Source organism: Rhamphochromis sp. 'chilingali', assembly GCF_963969265.1.
Source record: "Rhamphochromis sp. 'chilingali' genome assembly, chromosome: 19".
Classification (NCBI taxonomy): Eukaryota; Metazoa; Chordata; class Actinopteri; order Cichliformes; family Cichlidae; genus Rhamphochromis; species Rhamphochromis sp. 'chilingali'.
Window position 1 is genome coordinate 29,021,054 of NC_137946.1, and position 16,774 is coordinate 29,037,827.

A 16,774-nucleotide genomic window follows, 5' to 3' on the forward strand; every position below is an offset into this window, starting at 1 on the left:
GGTTATTCTTACACGTACTGTGTTTTTCCTTCTTTTGGGTAATATCTATACACACTAAGCAATGATGGATGCTTATATTAAATACACCCCAAGTTCAAATGTTGAGGTCAGTTTATGTCCCCACTTGTAGCCATTCGACAGATTTCAGACTGCTCTAAACACAAATTTTCAACTCCTGCATCTGTACGATGCAGTAAAGAACAGTTATCCCTAATATGGTCATATTAGTCATCAACTGTCAGCACAGTACCCCACTCAGCCAATCAGAAGACAGCATCCTTAATGGGAGACGAGCTAAAACTGTGGAAGCACATTTCTGCCCAGCAGAGACAAGTCAAACTTTTATTATCTCAAAATGTCCCTCAAAATATAAATGTACTTATTTATATATTTAGCAGTGGAAACAAGCTTCTCTATATAACAGCTTGTTACAGGCAGTGGACGGATTGGGGAGCTGCACCAACACCCAGTGTGAAATAAACAAGGTTTATTTTGAAAATTAGAGTCCGACACAAAACAAAACGTTGGGAATGAACGTAATAGATCCACTGAAAAAACAAAGCAAAAAGATTTTTGTAAATCTCAAGCAGAAATAAATGTAAGATAATGATGATGCTATGTGTTAGTTTTACCAAATACAGAAAATCCATTTATTTTGTGTGAAGTACTTGCATTTGTTAAATACTATTATGAGTAATAGCAGGATGACCCTTTATTTATGGGTTAATAACAACGCTTATCAAGATGAGAGACGACTGATGGCCAAGGTGAAGCAAAGGTATAATTTTGATAAAACAATAACCCATTCTGTAGATGTTTATTCCTCACCAAAGAATATTTAAACAGTTCGGTTCCTGTTATTTCACGGCATTGATCGTGATTTGAATGCCTGTTCCCAACTGAGCCTTTGAAGTCCTGGACTTGCTCTAATTCCTAAATCTCCAGAGCATTTGTGAGCATCCGCAGTGCCCCTTGCTCAGTACAAGCCTCGACATGCACACAAAACGGCCTGCCTCTGATGTGCACACAAGCGAACCACTTGCGAGCACAGAGGAGGAAGGGGTGGCAGAGAAATGACTGTGTTGTCCTGAAGGCTACAACGCAGGTTCGTTTGGCAGCACAGACAGATGAGGCGCAAACAGCAGTGGTGTGCGCTGCAAATGATGAGTCCGTCTCTTTGTGTTTGCTTCTTGTGTTGGTTTTATTTTTGTATTTTCTATCACTCTTCACTGTCTGCTCTCCCCTATAGAGAAATTGGATAAAAAGCCTGGGTGCCACTGCCAACACGGCAGTTACCTGACAACATTCTGCAGAATAAACCACAACATTGGTGTCCGTGTAATCAAGGATGCATCTGACAGTCCCTTTTGTTCACAGCTTGCCTAAACATCAGGAACCAACCATTAGGAAAAACTGACAGAGAGGGAAGATTTTGTTTGTAGGTGCAGAACAAATGCACAGAAGGAAAAAAGATGTTTTTGGTTCGAAAGAATGGAGGGAATCAAGTAGGGAAATATCAACCCTATGTTTGGTCCAAGCCTCTAACAGATTGGTTTAGGGTCCTTTAATGTGCTATTCGGGTGTCATTCTACCTGTCGACATTTTCATTAACATTATTCACCTTTAAAAATTCATCATGCAGTCCTAAGTGGCTCAGACATAAACATAAACTGTGTAAACTAATATTTGTGTAATATATGCCTCCTATTCTACTTTAGGAAACTCTAAGAACCAAAAGCAAAAGCAGTCTGACAGCAAAGTACACTATTGGGGTGATACTGTGGAGTCTTTAAGGTAAGATGGGGCCTGATTATTCAAGACAGGATTTTGAGACAAAATTTGAGACAGGATGTTGCTAATCCAAAGAGATATTGTGTAAATGAAAGTCCTACATATTTGTATCATTTCCTTTCTGAAGGACATATTATGGTAAAAAATGACTCTTCACATAGCTACTGGATGACACGATAATGCTATCAAGACAAAGTATTGGGCTAGACACCATCTTTATAAGATGGTCAAGTACAATAACCTAGCGGCCCCCAACCCGGACCTGGTCAACCCCCGGGGGGACCACTAGAGTTGAAGCTCCAGTGTGAAATTTATGGTTTTCAGGGTTTTTATCATTAACTCCATTTCCCTGGGTCTTTTCCCGCGTTGTAGTTGTGCGTCTTATTTTGAAAGAGATGCTTACACGTTACCATAGTGACCAGAGAGCATTAAGGGGCAGAGAGGAGGATGTTACTCTCAATTTTGTTGACTCATTTCAGGACAATGCTGCTAATAAAATTACACAATTACACAGTGAATTCGTGTTTATTATTATATTTACAAAATAACACAGTTTTTGTCTTGGTCGTATCATTTTATTTTGTTGTATTTATCCGCGACACCTTAAAGGCCGGTCCGTGAAAATATTGTCTGATATTAAACCGGTCCGTGGCGCAAAAAAAGGTTGGGGACCGCTGCGATAACCTCAGTTTTGTCTGAATTTAGAAGCAGGAAATTAGAGGTCATCCAAGTCTTTATGTCTTTAAGACATGCCTGTAGTTTAACTAGCTTATTTGTATCATCTGGCTTCATGAATAAATAAAGCTGGGTATCACCTGCAATATGCAATGCAGTACTATTAGCGTTTTCTAATAGTATTGCCTAAGCGATGCAATTATAATGTAAAAAGTATTGGTCTCAGCACAGAACCCTGTGGAACTCCATGACTAACTTTGATGTTAGTCATGGAGATTTCCCATTTACATGAACAAACTGAAGTCTATTAGATACAAACAATTCAAACCGGTGCAGTTTATTTATTATTCATTTAAAACCAAAGTTATGTTCTAATCTCTGTAGTAAAATATTGTGGTCAACGCTGCACTGAGATCTAGCAAAACGATCATAGAGATGAGTCCACAGTCAGAGGTCATAAGAAGATCATTCATAACTTTCACTGGTGCCGTTTCTGTGCTGTGCTGCACTCTAAACCCTGACTGAAACTCCTCAAATAAACCATTCCTCTGCAGATGATCACCCAGCTGTTTTAGAATTACTTTTTTCATGAATTTCTGAGATGAAAGTAAGTGAGCAGCTTGCCATGTTTTATTTGAAAAAACACTCCACTGTCAAAAATTCATGTCCTCTGTTCAACCTCAGTTCTCCTTTGCATGGATGCCTTTGCCCTTGATTGTAACAGCTAGGAGAATAACTACACTCATCACTTTAGTGGAGAAAGAATTTTAACGGTGTTTCTGTGTTTTCTCAGAACTGACATGTGGGTATAGCAATAGTAAGCAAAACTCTTTCATCTGAACAACACGATATGAATTAAAGCTACCAATATGGATGATAGTAAAGTAACTTTCTCAAGTTTTTATTTTGTGGCATCTAGAAATATATATATATGGATGTAAACGCAACATGAACAGCTTGGATTATAAAATATGCATAAGCAGTGCAAATATTATTCCGTGACATTTGCATCAATTTAAGGTTGCAGAAGTGCGATGTGTACTTTTTCGCTACGCAGCAACAACAGCAACAGGAGTGGTTTACAAAGATCCCTTAAACGCTGAAGCCTTTCAGTTCAAAGAGGATTGAACTTTGTCATGTGGAACAGAATAATGCAAAGAGACCTTGATTGTCCAACTCGCTCCATACATAGTTTATGTGTTTCATTCATTTCTGGAGTAATAGAGGACATTTAGTAAGTTTTCCTGTGAAACGGAATCAAATGGCTTGAAATAGCTCCAGTAGTCCTCTGAGAGCTTTGCCGGCAGAGGAATTGGCTGCCTTTTATGGCCCGGCCTTGGAGAGCACTTAGGACAATACATTACAATAATTAAATTTCAAGGTGGCCAAGAAGCGGAAAGCAAGAAGAATTGGAATTTAATGCTCGCTTCTCTCTCACTGATGCCTGATGTGGTTGTCGTCGCGTTTTTAGCAACTTGCAGGCCAGAGAAAGGGCAAAGCGGGAAAACGAGTCAGACGCACACATACACACATTTCTCCCGAGGTGAAGCAGGGCTGCCAATTAATTCTTAGCTTAGAATTGCAGAGACTCTTGCTCCCGTGTGAAGAAACAGTGGCAAAGACTTTCCCCCTCTTACACAGACATCTTCGTGCTTTTCACTTGAGCAATAAAACCCATTTTGGGAAATGTATTTGGACGTATCAGAAGTGTTTTGCCAGGCTTGGCTAATATGCAGTTTTGTAATATATAATGGGACCAAAGATACTTATTAGTTCTCTGCAGCTGCCCTCACATGGTGCCCTTGCTAACAATGCTGGGTTCAGTTTAAAAAATCTAGCATAGAAATGGTTTTGTTGTCTATGTTGCGTGTTAAACCTGCATCAAACTGGCTACATTTTGTTCAAAAATCAAACTAGTACCTCCTGACTGATGTCCACTCATTGGACATTTTATAAAGTGCACCTCAGTTGTACTGGATTAGACTCCTGTTTTTTAAATTCTTCATGGTGTAGATGATCCACATTGACATGATAGCACCACACAGTTGCTGTAGTTGTTTGCTGCACATCCATGATGTGACTCTCCTATTCCACCATATCCCGAAGATGCTTGACTGACAGCGTTTGATTGAGATCTGGTGACTGTGGAGGCTATTTGTATGGAAGCTCGTTTCTGCCATAAAAAAAAAAAAAAAAAAAAAAAAAAAATTATCCATAACTCAATATTTTGAGTTATTTTCTCAAAGTTTTGACTTATTAACTCAAAATTTTGAGAAAAATTTCGAGTTAGCGCTGCCAATCAGTAATCTACGTGAATTACGTCATTTCCTTGTTACCCGGAAGCTGAAGCCCTCAGCTACAAATGCTATAGCTAAGCTACCAGTATTACGGCCAGTCATGAATGCACAAATTGCTGAGTATTTTCAGCGTGGCTTCACAACTGATGAAATCCTTTTGTTATTAGCTGAATCACATGGCGTTACTATCGCCAATTTGTTGCGATCCAGTTTTGAGTGCGCGTTCCTCTGCGCCATATCCTTCTGGGTAACAAGAAAATGACGTCATTCACGTAGATTACTAATTGGCAGAGCTAACTCAAAATTTTGAGTCACTGTTCTCAAAATTTCGAGTTAATAAGTCGAAATTTCGAGAAAATAACTTGAAAGTTCAAGTTATGGATACTTTTTTTGGGGGGCGGAAGCAGGCTTCCATATGTTTGAATACAGTGAATTCACTGAAATGTCCAAGAAATTAGTTTGAGATGATGTGAACTTTGTGACATGGCTGGTGACAGCCATCAGAAGACGGACAGATTGTGGTCATAAAGACATGAACATGGTCGGCAACAATATTTAGAAAGGCTGTGCTGTTTAAAAGATGCTAGATTGGCACTAAAGGGTCCAAAGTGTGGCAAGAAAATATGCCTGAGAGCATTATGCCAACATCACCAGCCTGAACTGTTGATACAAGGCAGAACAGATCCATGGTTTCGTGTTGCCTATGCCAAATTCTGACCCTGCCATCTGAAAGTCGCAGATGGCAGGGTCTGAAAGTTGAGTTTTATCAGACCAGGAAATGCTTTTCTAATCGTCTGTTGTCCAATTTTGTTGAGTCTTGTGAATCGTAGCCTCAGTTTCCTGCTCTTAGCTGACAGGAGTGGCACCTGCTGTAGTTTTCTGCTGCTGTACCCCGGCTTCAAGGTTCAAAGCGTTGTGCATTCAGAGATGCTCTTTAGAATACCTCGGTTGTAACTACTAGCTATTTAAATTACTGTTGCATTCCTATCAGCTTGAAGCAGTCTCGCTATTCTCCTCTGAGCTTTGGTGAAAATGAAAGTATTGTCACCCAGAGAACTGCTGTTCACTGAATATTTTCTCTTTTTTAGACCATTCTCTGCAAACACCAGAGACGGTTGGGTGGAAAATCCCAACAGATAAACAGCCCTTAAATCACCTTTCTTCCCTTTTCTGATGCTCGGTTTGAACTTCAGCAGGTTATGTTGTGCATGTCTTCATGTCTAAATGCAGTAAGTTGATGATATTTACAAGTAAACTTAATATCACCAGACTGGATACATAAATAAGGAAAATGGTAAGAGCTAGGTGTTAGTCAGTAGCACATAATCCAGGCTCCTACTGAGCTACTGAATTAAGCTGTTGGTAATGGGAATACTCAAATGGTTTTGGTATTATATTCAGACCTTAAATAAGAGTGTGTACTATCTTGTTTTTTCCGATGAGTTAATATGTACCTAAAATACAGATTTTAAAATTGAGCACAGTCCTGTTGCCATGCCAGTTTAATCGGACTGCATGTGGACATGCTGACTTGTACAAGTGTGTTGGTATTTTGTTTGTTTTTGTAAGCTCTGAATTAGAAATGATCCAGGAAATTGCGTATACCACAAGACCAACAACACCAAACATCTGCAGCGAGGGTCATTTTTCAGCCAGCCTCCAATTAGGATGAATTTTTCAGTGAAATGGAAAAGACTTGGCATTGTTTACTTCAGCATCACTGTGGCATTTCTTCTTTTTTTTGTGGGGGATTTTTTATTTTTTTTAAATCACAGCTTAAAGTTGTTATAGGATTTGGGGATTTGTAGATAACTGTTAATTAGTGTTACATAACATACAAAAGAAGGTAGAAGAATTTCACTCGGCAGGAGTGAAACACCTTTTTAGATTAGCTTCTAATAAATTAACCACAATAAACCAGCAGTAAAGCAAAACTCTAACAACCCTAGAAATGCACTTGAGAAGTCGAGTTCGGTGACTCAAATTAGTAGAGGTGACACCGAGCACACCTTTCTCTCAAAGCAGCGTAAGTCTCAGACACAACTGCAGACCTTGATACAATTTAAAGAAGTGAAACCTCTGTAAAGCCGTAGAACTAGATGAAGAGTTGAAGTAAAGTTGGGAATTTTACTGTGAACTCTGGGAATTCCTTCCCCTTTGAGAATCTGCCGTTTTTGGCTCATCTGAGGTTGCGGCTTGATTTTAAACCTAACAGTAAAGCAGTTTAAAAATGCACAATGACTCTGCACTGTGTGATAACTCGTGTCTGTACCTGTTTGGGAGCAGCGAGTGTCTGGATTCCTGTTGCCTTGGCCACCATGGTGTGGCTGTTGCCGGGGCTGGGCTGCAGTGACAGGGTCAGGCCTGAAATGGCGTGAACACGCAGCTCTGTGATGGAAACCTTGTCATCTGTGACCGAGAATGCCGCCTCTCCTAATACTGCATCCACTGCCAGAGGAGACTCCACCTGCAGAGAAAAAGATGTGCTTTTATTGCATCCCCACATGACACAGGGACATCGTTTAAGTCCAGAATAGACAACAGCTTTATTGTCTCTCTGAAGCGCATAAAGCCCATGACAAGCCACTTTTGGATTAAAGTGCTTTGTGCTGTTGTTTGTTCCAGTGCATCTACTTTCTTCTGTGTCAATGCCTCGCTGTCTATCACAGTGAGAAAACAAACCTAAAAAAAAGGCACACTCGAGACAGAATCTATCATCAACCAGACACAAGGTACAATTCGAAGACGCAACCGCACGCTATCAAAGTCACTGTTAGCAGAAAACACTTCTGCCCATCTAAGTGTCATCAAATGAAATGCAAAAACCATTTAAAGATTCTGTCCTGCCTCTGCGGGTAATCCTGTGCTTTTGACGGTGCCTCTGCACCCAGTAGTTTAAGCACTTTTAAAATATCATCATTTCACTTTGCAATTGCAACCAGAGGTCACGAGGGACGGGAACAAAGTAAAGAGCCATTCAGTGAAGCAGTGGCCTTGTCCTTAGAGTCAGACGGGGAAATCTTTTCCTCTCAAGCATTTTATAACTCCAGCCAGAGTCAAAAGGCATGTGAAGCTAGACCTGAGATGAGTTTGGTGCTCCGACGAGCTTTTCCAATCACCATCAAGTGCAACCTTGAAACAGCAAGTCAGCTATGCCCATCGATACAAATGTCATGCTGCTAAAACAAAAGTCAAAGCTCAAAGTTTGGCTCATTTGTAGGTTAAAGTGAGACACACATTAAAAAATGTGTTACCACGCAACACTTTTTGGTTGTTGTTCTTTTTTAATGTGCAAAATTGTACCTTTCTTGCTAAAACCTGTCATTATTTTCCATTTTTATAACAGGATTATTTCATATTCACCAAATAAAATGCAAAAAAAAAAAAGAAAAGAATATTTTTACAGAATTCACTGATTTATTAGGTGATAAAAGAACAATGACTGTAATTTGCTAACAGAACAAAGCAATAACTTTAAGACTTCATATTTAGATAAATGCCTATTTTTTTTTAACATTTATAAACATATAATCCCAGAAAGCTTCTAATAGAAAGACACTCTTGTTCGTAATCACAGGTAATCAGCTGGGGATATTTCAGGGTGATATCGCTTAATTAAAAATGCTGCCCTGTAGTGCACGACATTAATCTGGATTCAAATAAATCCATCAAATTATTATTATTTGATATAAATAAAATGGCTCTTCACTGTTTGGTCGCCTTTGGCTCACATCGAAGTGCTGCATAATTTGGAGCAATAATTTGTTATGTAATTTGTCATATGAAGGCTTGAGCCAAGTCATCAGTGGAAGCAGATGCATCTGCAGGTGTCTGGTTTTATTAATTTGGGTTTGATTCTTTATGAGCTCTGTTGAGCTTAAAAGGAAAACTCCCATAATAGAAGCAAATTAAAAAGGTATTTATTAGCTGTTCCAAACTATTATTGCTATTTATTATCTTAAATAAACGCTATTCACATTCCCCAACTTCATGTTATCACCTCCAATGACACCTTCACTTTTATTTTCTTAGTCAGGGCACTGTTACAACGTAGCAGGCCGAGCTAATTAGATGTGATGTCAAACTTTGCGTCGCCTTAATACAGTAATGATACAGTGTTCTTTGCTAATGTCCTTTTAACCTACGGAGGTTAATGGCTGGCATCAGTTACATGCTGCTCCGAGAGCTGCTCTGCGTTTGAATGTGCTTCCCATACACACACAGTTTTCCCTCTATGGCGCATTCATATCACAGTAAAGTATTATAAAGTTACTAAAGTACTGTTGAATATTTTATAAAGAAACGAAAGTAATCTTTCATACCGGTAAATGCATATGGGCTAAAAATACGAGGGGGGGAAAAATCTTCTACGCAGCTATTAAATTCTGTAGTCAAATTCCACTTCCATATCCATATCCATATTGTTCGCCTGTGATGGATTGATGCGCCAGAAAAGAGAGTTATGGTTTGCTGGGCACCCAGAAACATGCACACATGCAGCCACAAATACACCAATGTGCAGAACCCTAAGGCGTGATTAGTAGATGGATGAATTAAAAGAAAAGAAGAAGAAAAAACTTTTTTTTCTGGAGGAAAACTCAGTTGCATGATGGATCACTCTCTTTTTGGGAACAACAACAAAAACATTTGCATTTAGCTCGACTTGTCAAACTTTTCATTTCCACTTTTCATTTCTTCTTCCTTCGGTTTAAGAGGAGAGTAAATACAGGTGAAGGCCTGAAGTTGTTTGATGAATGCCGACAGAGCTGAAGGATGCGTCCTGAGCGAAAAGAAGTCACTTTCTGCGTAAAAACATGTCTAATCATAAATCCTGCTGAGGTCAGACAGAGTGCGACTCTGCCAGGGAAATCTGTTTACTTACAATTGATTTTCTGCTATTTCACGTTCCAGTCAGCTGTGGCTGATATTTTCAATGGCCAATTATAGTGACTAAAAAGAAACGCTAACACTGCTTAAAATCAATATTGGCAACTATGCTCCCAAAACCCCCCCACAATTCAAATAGATCACACTGTACATCGATTGTTTAAAATAAAGAATTGTAATGGCAAAAAAGGTAATCTCGTTCACGGTTATGATCCATGCTGGAAATGTATATTATGTAGCCATTTATTCCTCAGCTGTCATTTACTCAGCTTAAGAAAAATAAATCACTTGGAGCTATAAATCAGCTGCTGAAGCTGAAGTTTGGTATGAAGACTTGAACCTCCCACGGTTTAAGCTATTTTTGTTGCTTTATCTGGCACACATACACCCTGACAATAATCTCATAAACCCCTTTTTCTGCATTCTATACTGCCTACAGATTCTTTACCATCAATCTAATTGAGCTATCAAATCTTTTAACTTTTCAACTAAATCAAAAACACAGGAATATATATGAAATATGAAATAATAAAGGGAAAAAACCCACACTCAAACAGACAGGATCATAATTTTGCACATAAGTCACAATAAACAAAACAAAAAGTGAAATAAGATAAAATAAAATAAACGAAACCCCAAAGAATAAATATGAGCACAGAAAGAGCTGATTCATCGTTTTTCTTATGAGCATGTTTAAACTGTGGACATCTGCTCATGACTAGACTACTAGCACTTGTTCTTATGTATGATTACTGTCACAGTGCCCGCTGAGAATTCTTGCATATGTGATAATGAGATTTATGGAGCAGGCTCTTTGACTGGGGGCCAGAGAGGCACTGGTGAGAGCTGATTTATTGGTATAGTTAGTAACAGTGATCTACTCGAGGATGCATATCTAAGACACTGTCTATGGCACGATTACTCCTTTTTACTGTACATGAATCCTCCATTCTCCATCATTGCATTATGACACCGGTGCATAATCACCAGGAGGTAATGTACAGATCACAGATTTTTGGAAAATAAATAAATATGTCGGAGTGGATGGGAAAGACAGGGATTTCTGAAGCCCTTGAGCCAAACTTGGACTTGTGGATGGATGTTTTTCCGAAGGTAATGAGGATCCCATATATATCATTTATAGTCAACTTCGGACCGCAGGAACTTCTCCGTAGTTCTAGTAGCTGTGGGAGGTAGAATATTCCCTTTTCCTGCACTGCAGGGGCTTGGTACCATTACAACTCATTTATTAGGATATTTTTTTTAACCTTCTATTATAGAGCAGGCATTCTACCCCGAACCAAGACAATGAGAACTTTTGATTGGCTCAGATGTATTCAATTCAGTCTCATTTATAGAAGTTTGTAAGTGAAAAGCTAAACGATCAGCTAAATGACATCCTATGAGGAAGCTCTAGGTGATAGCTGTAAGGAAGATCTCCCTTTTGACAGGAAGAGACCTCTATCAGACACAGGCTAACTTTGGGGTGCAGGTGGTTGAAGGTTTAGGGGAAAGAGAAGGGAAAAGAAGAGCACAGAGACCACAAAACAACAAACAGGACAAAACACAAGCTGCATGAGAGTTAACGTTAATCTCGGGAAGTTAATAACATGCAGAAAGAAAGAAAAGAAAAGAAAAAGCATCAGGTGTGGAAAGAGCGGGGTAAAGAAGTGCTCAGTGCATCATCTTAAGTCCCCAAGCAACCTGAGCCTACAGCAGCATAGCAAAGGCTTACGGGTCATCCTGATCCAGCCCTGACTATACTTTTAAACCTTTAGTAGAGTGGGTATAGGAAGCCTTGTAGCTGGAGAATTGAAGGCTCAACCTCTATTGTACTTTTAGAAAGTCTAGGAGCCACAAATAAGCCTGCGCTTCCACAGCCAGATGACGGCAACACCTGCAAATAACGTCCAGGCGTGTTCATCACTACATAACGAGCGACACACATGCCGTTCTTCTCGTTTCATTAGATTGTTTATATTCTTTGTGTGTCAAAAACTTTCCCCATCTAGGGAAATTAGTTCAAGCTATAAAGGATGTGGTGGGTGGCAGACGCACGTTACTCACAGTATGTGTTTCTATATAAAAAATAAATAAAAGTATATTTAAGTTTAAGTAGGTTTACAGTCTTACCACTGATCAAAAACATCATAAACCCAGAGATTTTAGTTCTCCAGCATCAAATACGCCCGGATTTGTATTCTGTTGACGTCTGTTGTGTTCAGTTACGGCACACGGAGAGGATTCTGCTCTTAACTTTATTATGTGCAAAAATGAAACGCACTTGTTGTTTGAGAGCGGTTTAGTCAACAACATCTAAGTGTTTGTATTTAGTTATGAATGAATTTTTATCGTCTGAAGCTGAAAATAGCTCAATTGCAGGAGAGGATGGTTTTTGGTACTCAAGTTAATTGAATCTGTCAGCTTTAAATCTATAAATAATTGGCATAAACACGAGCAGCAGATTCTTCCGTCTAGTCTTTTAAAAAATTATATTGCCAGAATCCCAAGTGTCCCAGGAAAAAGACGTCTGTAATGTGTCTCAAAATAATTATCCAGAATGTCAAATGAGAAAAACTGAGGACTTCTCTAGTCAGGTTTATTATTTATTCCAGGGACAATGATGCAATCTGGTGATTTCAAAATAATGAGGGTGAGAACAGCTGAGAACTTTTGGTACTTCTGGAGGAAAATGAAGCTTCTGCTTTTGACACATTAAAAATGAAAACCCAGGAGAAAGATTTGTCCCTGGCTGTTAGCCGTTTCTGATGTTTGTCATGTATTCCTGAGTGCATTTGCTTATCAAGTGCAGCAAACTGTCTCTCGTTCTCGTTCAGATTGGCTCATTTTCCTTTACCGCAGTTACTGATTTCCCATGTTTCCAACGCTGGCTGTGGAAAAGCCCCACAGAAGGCTCTGCTACATGTTACATTCGATGTGTGTGTAAACACAGAAAGAGCTCTGCTGATTGTGAAAACAAGGAGGGAAAAAAAGCTTGTTTACTGGTAGTGAAGTTCACTAGTTTGGTTTGTTGTCGTGATGACATTTTCTAATTATCACCAGAAGCACATCGAGGAGGCATGAATAGAAATCATGATCCCCCGCCAATCAACAGCTGAACGAGGGAACATGTAACACATTTTATTTTTTATGTATCAAATTTTATACAGAGTAGCAAAAAAGTCTTTACCCATTTGACATACTGGTAACATTTACATGTTTCAGATCATCAGATTTTAATATTAGACAAACGTAACCCGAGTTAATAGAAAATGCAGTTTTTAAAATGCTAATTTCATTTCTTAAGGAAAACAAGCTATTTAATATAAGAAAGTAACTGCCCTCTACACCTAATAACTGGTTGTGCCAACCTTGGCAGCAAGAACAGCAATGAAACATTTAAACTGCAATCACTCGTCTCTGCAGAATTTCTTTAATTCAGCCACATTGGAGGGTTTTGAAGAATGAACAGCCTGTTTGAGGTCACGCCAACACTTTTCAATCTGATTTAAGTCCAGACTTTGACTACGCTACTCTAAAACCTTCATTTTGTTTTGGTGAAACATTCAGAGCTGGACTTGTTTGTGTGTTTCGGATCATTGTCCTGCTCCATAATTCAAGTAAGCTTGAGCTTCAGGATATGAACTGATGGCTGGAAATTCTCATTCAGGATCTTTTGATAGAAAGCAGAATTCATGGTAATTAAGCCAAAAATCAGAATCAGTGTTTATTCTTCCAAAAAGTTCAGCTTTTGTCTTGTCAGTCTTTTTGGACAAATGTCAGTCAAGCCTTTCTATTTGTTCACCTGGAAACTCTTCCATGGATGCCAGAACCTTGATCGAGGAAAGATAGGATGTTTCAAAAAATTTGGTCAACCACAATTAATTCATAATTCAACGAAACGGGTAATTACCTGCCAGGAGGTTTGGATAGCTTTCTTTCTTCTTTGTTTCTCCCCCCCTTTTTTTTTTTACCTTATATGATGAAATCATCACTCCAAACTGTGGTTTTTCTTTCCTTGGATTATCTTTGACTAATATTAACATTTGTTCTACAGTTTAAAACATGTAAAGAAATCGGGAAGGGAGGAAATGCTTTTTCATGACCCTGTACATGTAGTTCTTGGTGACCATTGAAATAAACATTCATTTTTGCCATTCATTAACACTACAGTGAGACTATAGAACACAGTTTCAGGCCGACCGCCTATAAAATGACTGCGAGGGTGTGCAGCGAACTTGTGAGCTGGTCTTTGAAAAGGTTGCTTTGAATACAGGAACCAGGTGTGGGAACACTGCACAATGCAACTTTGGTGCATCACGACAGCAATAAAATGGCAGTGAGATAGACTTTGTCTGCTATCAGTTTAAGGACTGACTAAGGTCGACTTACATGCAATCTGTTTGTGATCACAAATCTGTGACCATCTGCATACACTGAAAACTCACCTTAATTACTTACGGTGCTGTTGCGGCCCTATTTTTACTCCAGCATAAGCGAGCCATTGAAGGCTTAAAATAACTGCCTGATTTGTGGCAAGGACTTGGCAGCACTAAACTAAAAAAAATAAATAAAAGCCAAAAATTGCAGCCTAAAAGGCACAGCAGTAACAACTTTAACCGTAATTTATTCAGTTGTTTTAACCTGATGATAGGATTAAAGGAAGAGTTGGGACTATGTTTACTGGTTTTAAAATTTTCCATAACTCAAGCGTGAGTTCCTGACTCCAGACTAAGATAACAGAACAACCAACCTCCCCTAAACCCAAGGCTAAAAATATTTCCGATCTCCCAGTGATTTGTCAGAACACATTTGGCAGAATATGAACTGGATTCAGTGTGGCGATAACCTGAGTCGCTAGTGTAGCTCAGGGGTGGGTAAGATCTTTTTTTTTCCCTTCAGAAGGTCATACTGACTTAAAGTAAGTGAAGGGAACACAGTGGACCAGTGAATTGAAACATGACTCACACAGAGCTGAGCTGTGCTAAACTGGCAAACAATTTGCTTTACAATAGACAATCCGCAAGTCCTGAAGGCCTTCGATGATAACTTTGTTTAAAAATGTCGACTTTTTATGATCTGTAACAGGTTATAGTTGATGAGCCCCAAGACGTTAAACACCCTGTGTTGGAATCTTTTTAAATAGCGCTGTAGACCCACTGAGGTTGCTCGTGCACATATAAACTCAATATACACATAACTGTAAAGCTCCTTTTCCACCCCTCTCTGTAATAGTCGTGACTTTAAGCACCCACCATCAAGCCAAGGCAGGCAGCAATCATTTTAAATACTCTACATATGGTATGTCCTTGCCATTGTGATCAATTCTTTATATGCTTCCACAACAGAGTGAATATTTTATCCACAATTTGCATCTCCTGCCGTGGTTCATATAAAATCTAACCGATCAGGAACAAAAAAAAAAAAAGAGCCTGAGAAACTGCAGAAAATGCCAATCCTTTTCACCTCAAGAATACTTTCTCCCTTGCTGACAGTGGGCGATAATTATTGTATGAAAAGCCAGAACCTCCCACCAGAAAGTAAACAGAGCTATTTTGACTATATTTAACAAGCAGGGACAAGCATTGATTCATAGCTGCGCCGAGAAATGAATGATGATGTCTTTCATCTGCGTTTTTCTCTGCCATAGAGGACAGGTCAGCTGTGGTTATGCAGCTCATTCTGGCCCAGCTCCCAGCTGGATTTGTCATCGGTGCTGCAGGCAGGGGAAGTGAAGCAGGAAAGCAGTCACACTTTACATGTTCTTAAACTGGAAGCTGCTCTGTCGATCTGCGAGGCTTTACACTGTTTCGCTGATGCTTAGAGCAAACAGAAGATCAATGGTGAGCCCAAGCAGCAAAATGACGCTGACCAAAAAAAAGCCCCCCCCATACTAGTGCATATTACTTGCATCCCACCATCTTGTCCTTAATACACCTCTGCACTTTTCTCCTCAAATCGTGTGCTCAATAAATCATACTTTGGGATGTAGGATGCTACATAATATCCAGTGGGATATTTATTCATGCTAGGTGTAGTTTTTATGGGTATCCCAGTGTCAGCTGCAGCACAGACACATCTGAAAACAAGTCACCTTTCAGGCAATAAAGCATCCTCCCACCCCTCCAGAAAACTACACATCAGTCTGGAGAGAAAAGGGACCTTGAGAAAGGATTTTCAATAGGCTTTTTTTTGTGAAGTGAAAGCTAAATCCTGTTTCATCAAAGGTTTCGATGCAGGGATCTGCAAGGCAATTTAAACCTCCTGGACTTTCATTATCCTTTATTACCCCAGAAGAAACCCTCGCTGGCTGAAAGTCAGAGTTGCACTGTAGAAGTACGTCTGAATCATGCAGGCTGAGCTGCAGTAGGAGCATGCCGCTACCACTAATTGAGACACTATATGCACACAGTATGCATAAAAATTATTTCTGAGACTAGTGGGGAATCTTATCAAACAGAATGTGACATTATACTATGAACCCCACATACTGAAAGCGCTTTACATTTTCTAAAAGTCAAACAGCTTTTCTTTTTTTTTCTCTCTTGCTGCCACTTGGGACCTCCAAAGAGTGAGGATGTAGTTTTATCTTTGTTTTTATAGAATATACAGAGAGCTCCAACCAGCTGGAAATTTACTGGTACTGTAAATAGAAAAAGTGAAAAAAAAAAAAAGTAGTATTATTTATTATTTTTCTGCAGCAAATAGATTTTCTATTTTGGAGAAGTAAACACTGCATAATTAATACACTTCAGCACATTCACAGTTCACCTCGAACCCAGTTGTTGTACCTAGCTGTTGTAGAACACATGCGAGGCGGCGATGGTTAAAAACATCACATAACTCGAATCACAAAAACTTCTGATGCGATTTAATATTCAGAGTGCGCAATAAGCTGAAGCCAGGTTTTTAGTTTTTGTGGACTCGCACGACAGGCCAATTTAGTCTGGCTGCACTCTGACTTCTCCCAGCTCTCGCCTTCATCTCGCAGACATGATGGGCATTTTTCATTATGCCTTCCATCGGGGTAATTAACACCGACGAGCGGCGAGATGTTTTTCCCTCTTTATGCTTGTTTGCACAAAACATAAAGCGTTTCTCTTCCAAGAGGATGAACTGATGAA

General features: G+C 39.3%; 1 protein-coding gene across 2 annotated transcripts in view; it reads right to left on the reverse strand.

Annotated features, from left to right (window-relative positions):
• The window catches only part of tmem132e (transmembrane protein 132E), a 448,364-nt gene that overhangs the window by 5,309 nt on the left and 426,281 nt on the right, over positions 1–16,774 (reverse strand). For both annotated transcript variants that reach the window (XM_080867161.1, XM_080867160.1), the window contains exon 8: positions 7,036–7,230. In XM_080867161.1, coding sequence (XP_080723287.1) covers positions 7,036–7,230 — 195 coding nt within the window. The remainder of the gene's footprint in view (positions 1–7,035; positions 7,231–16,774) is intronic.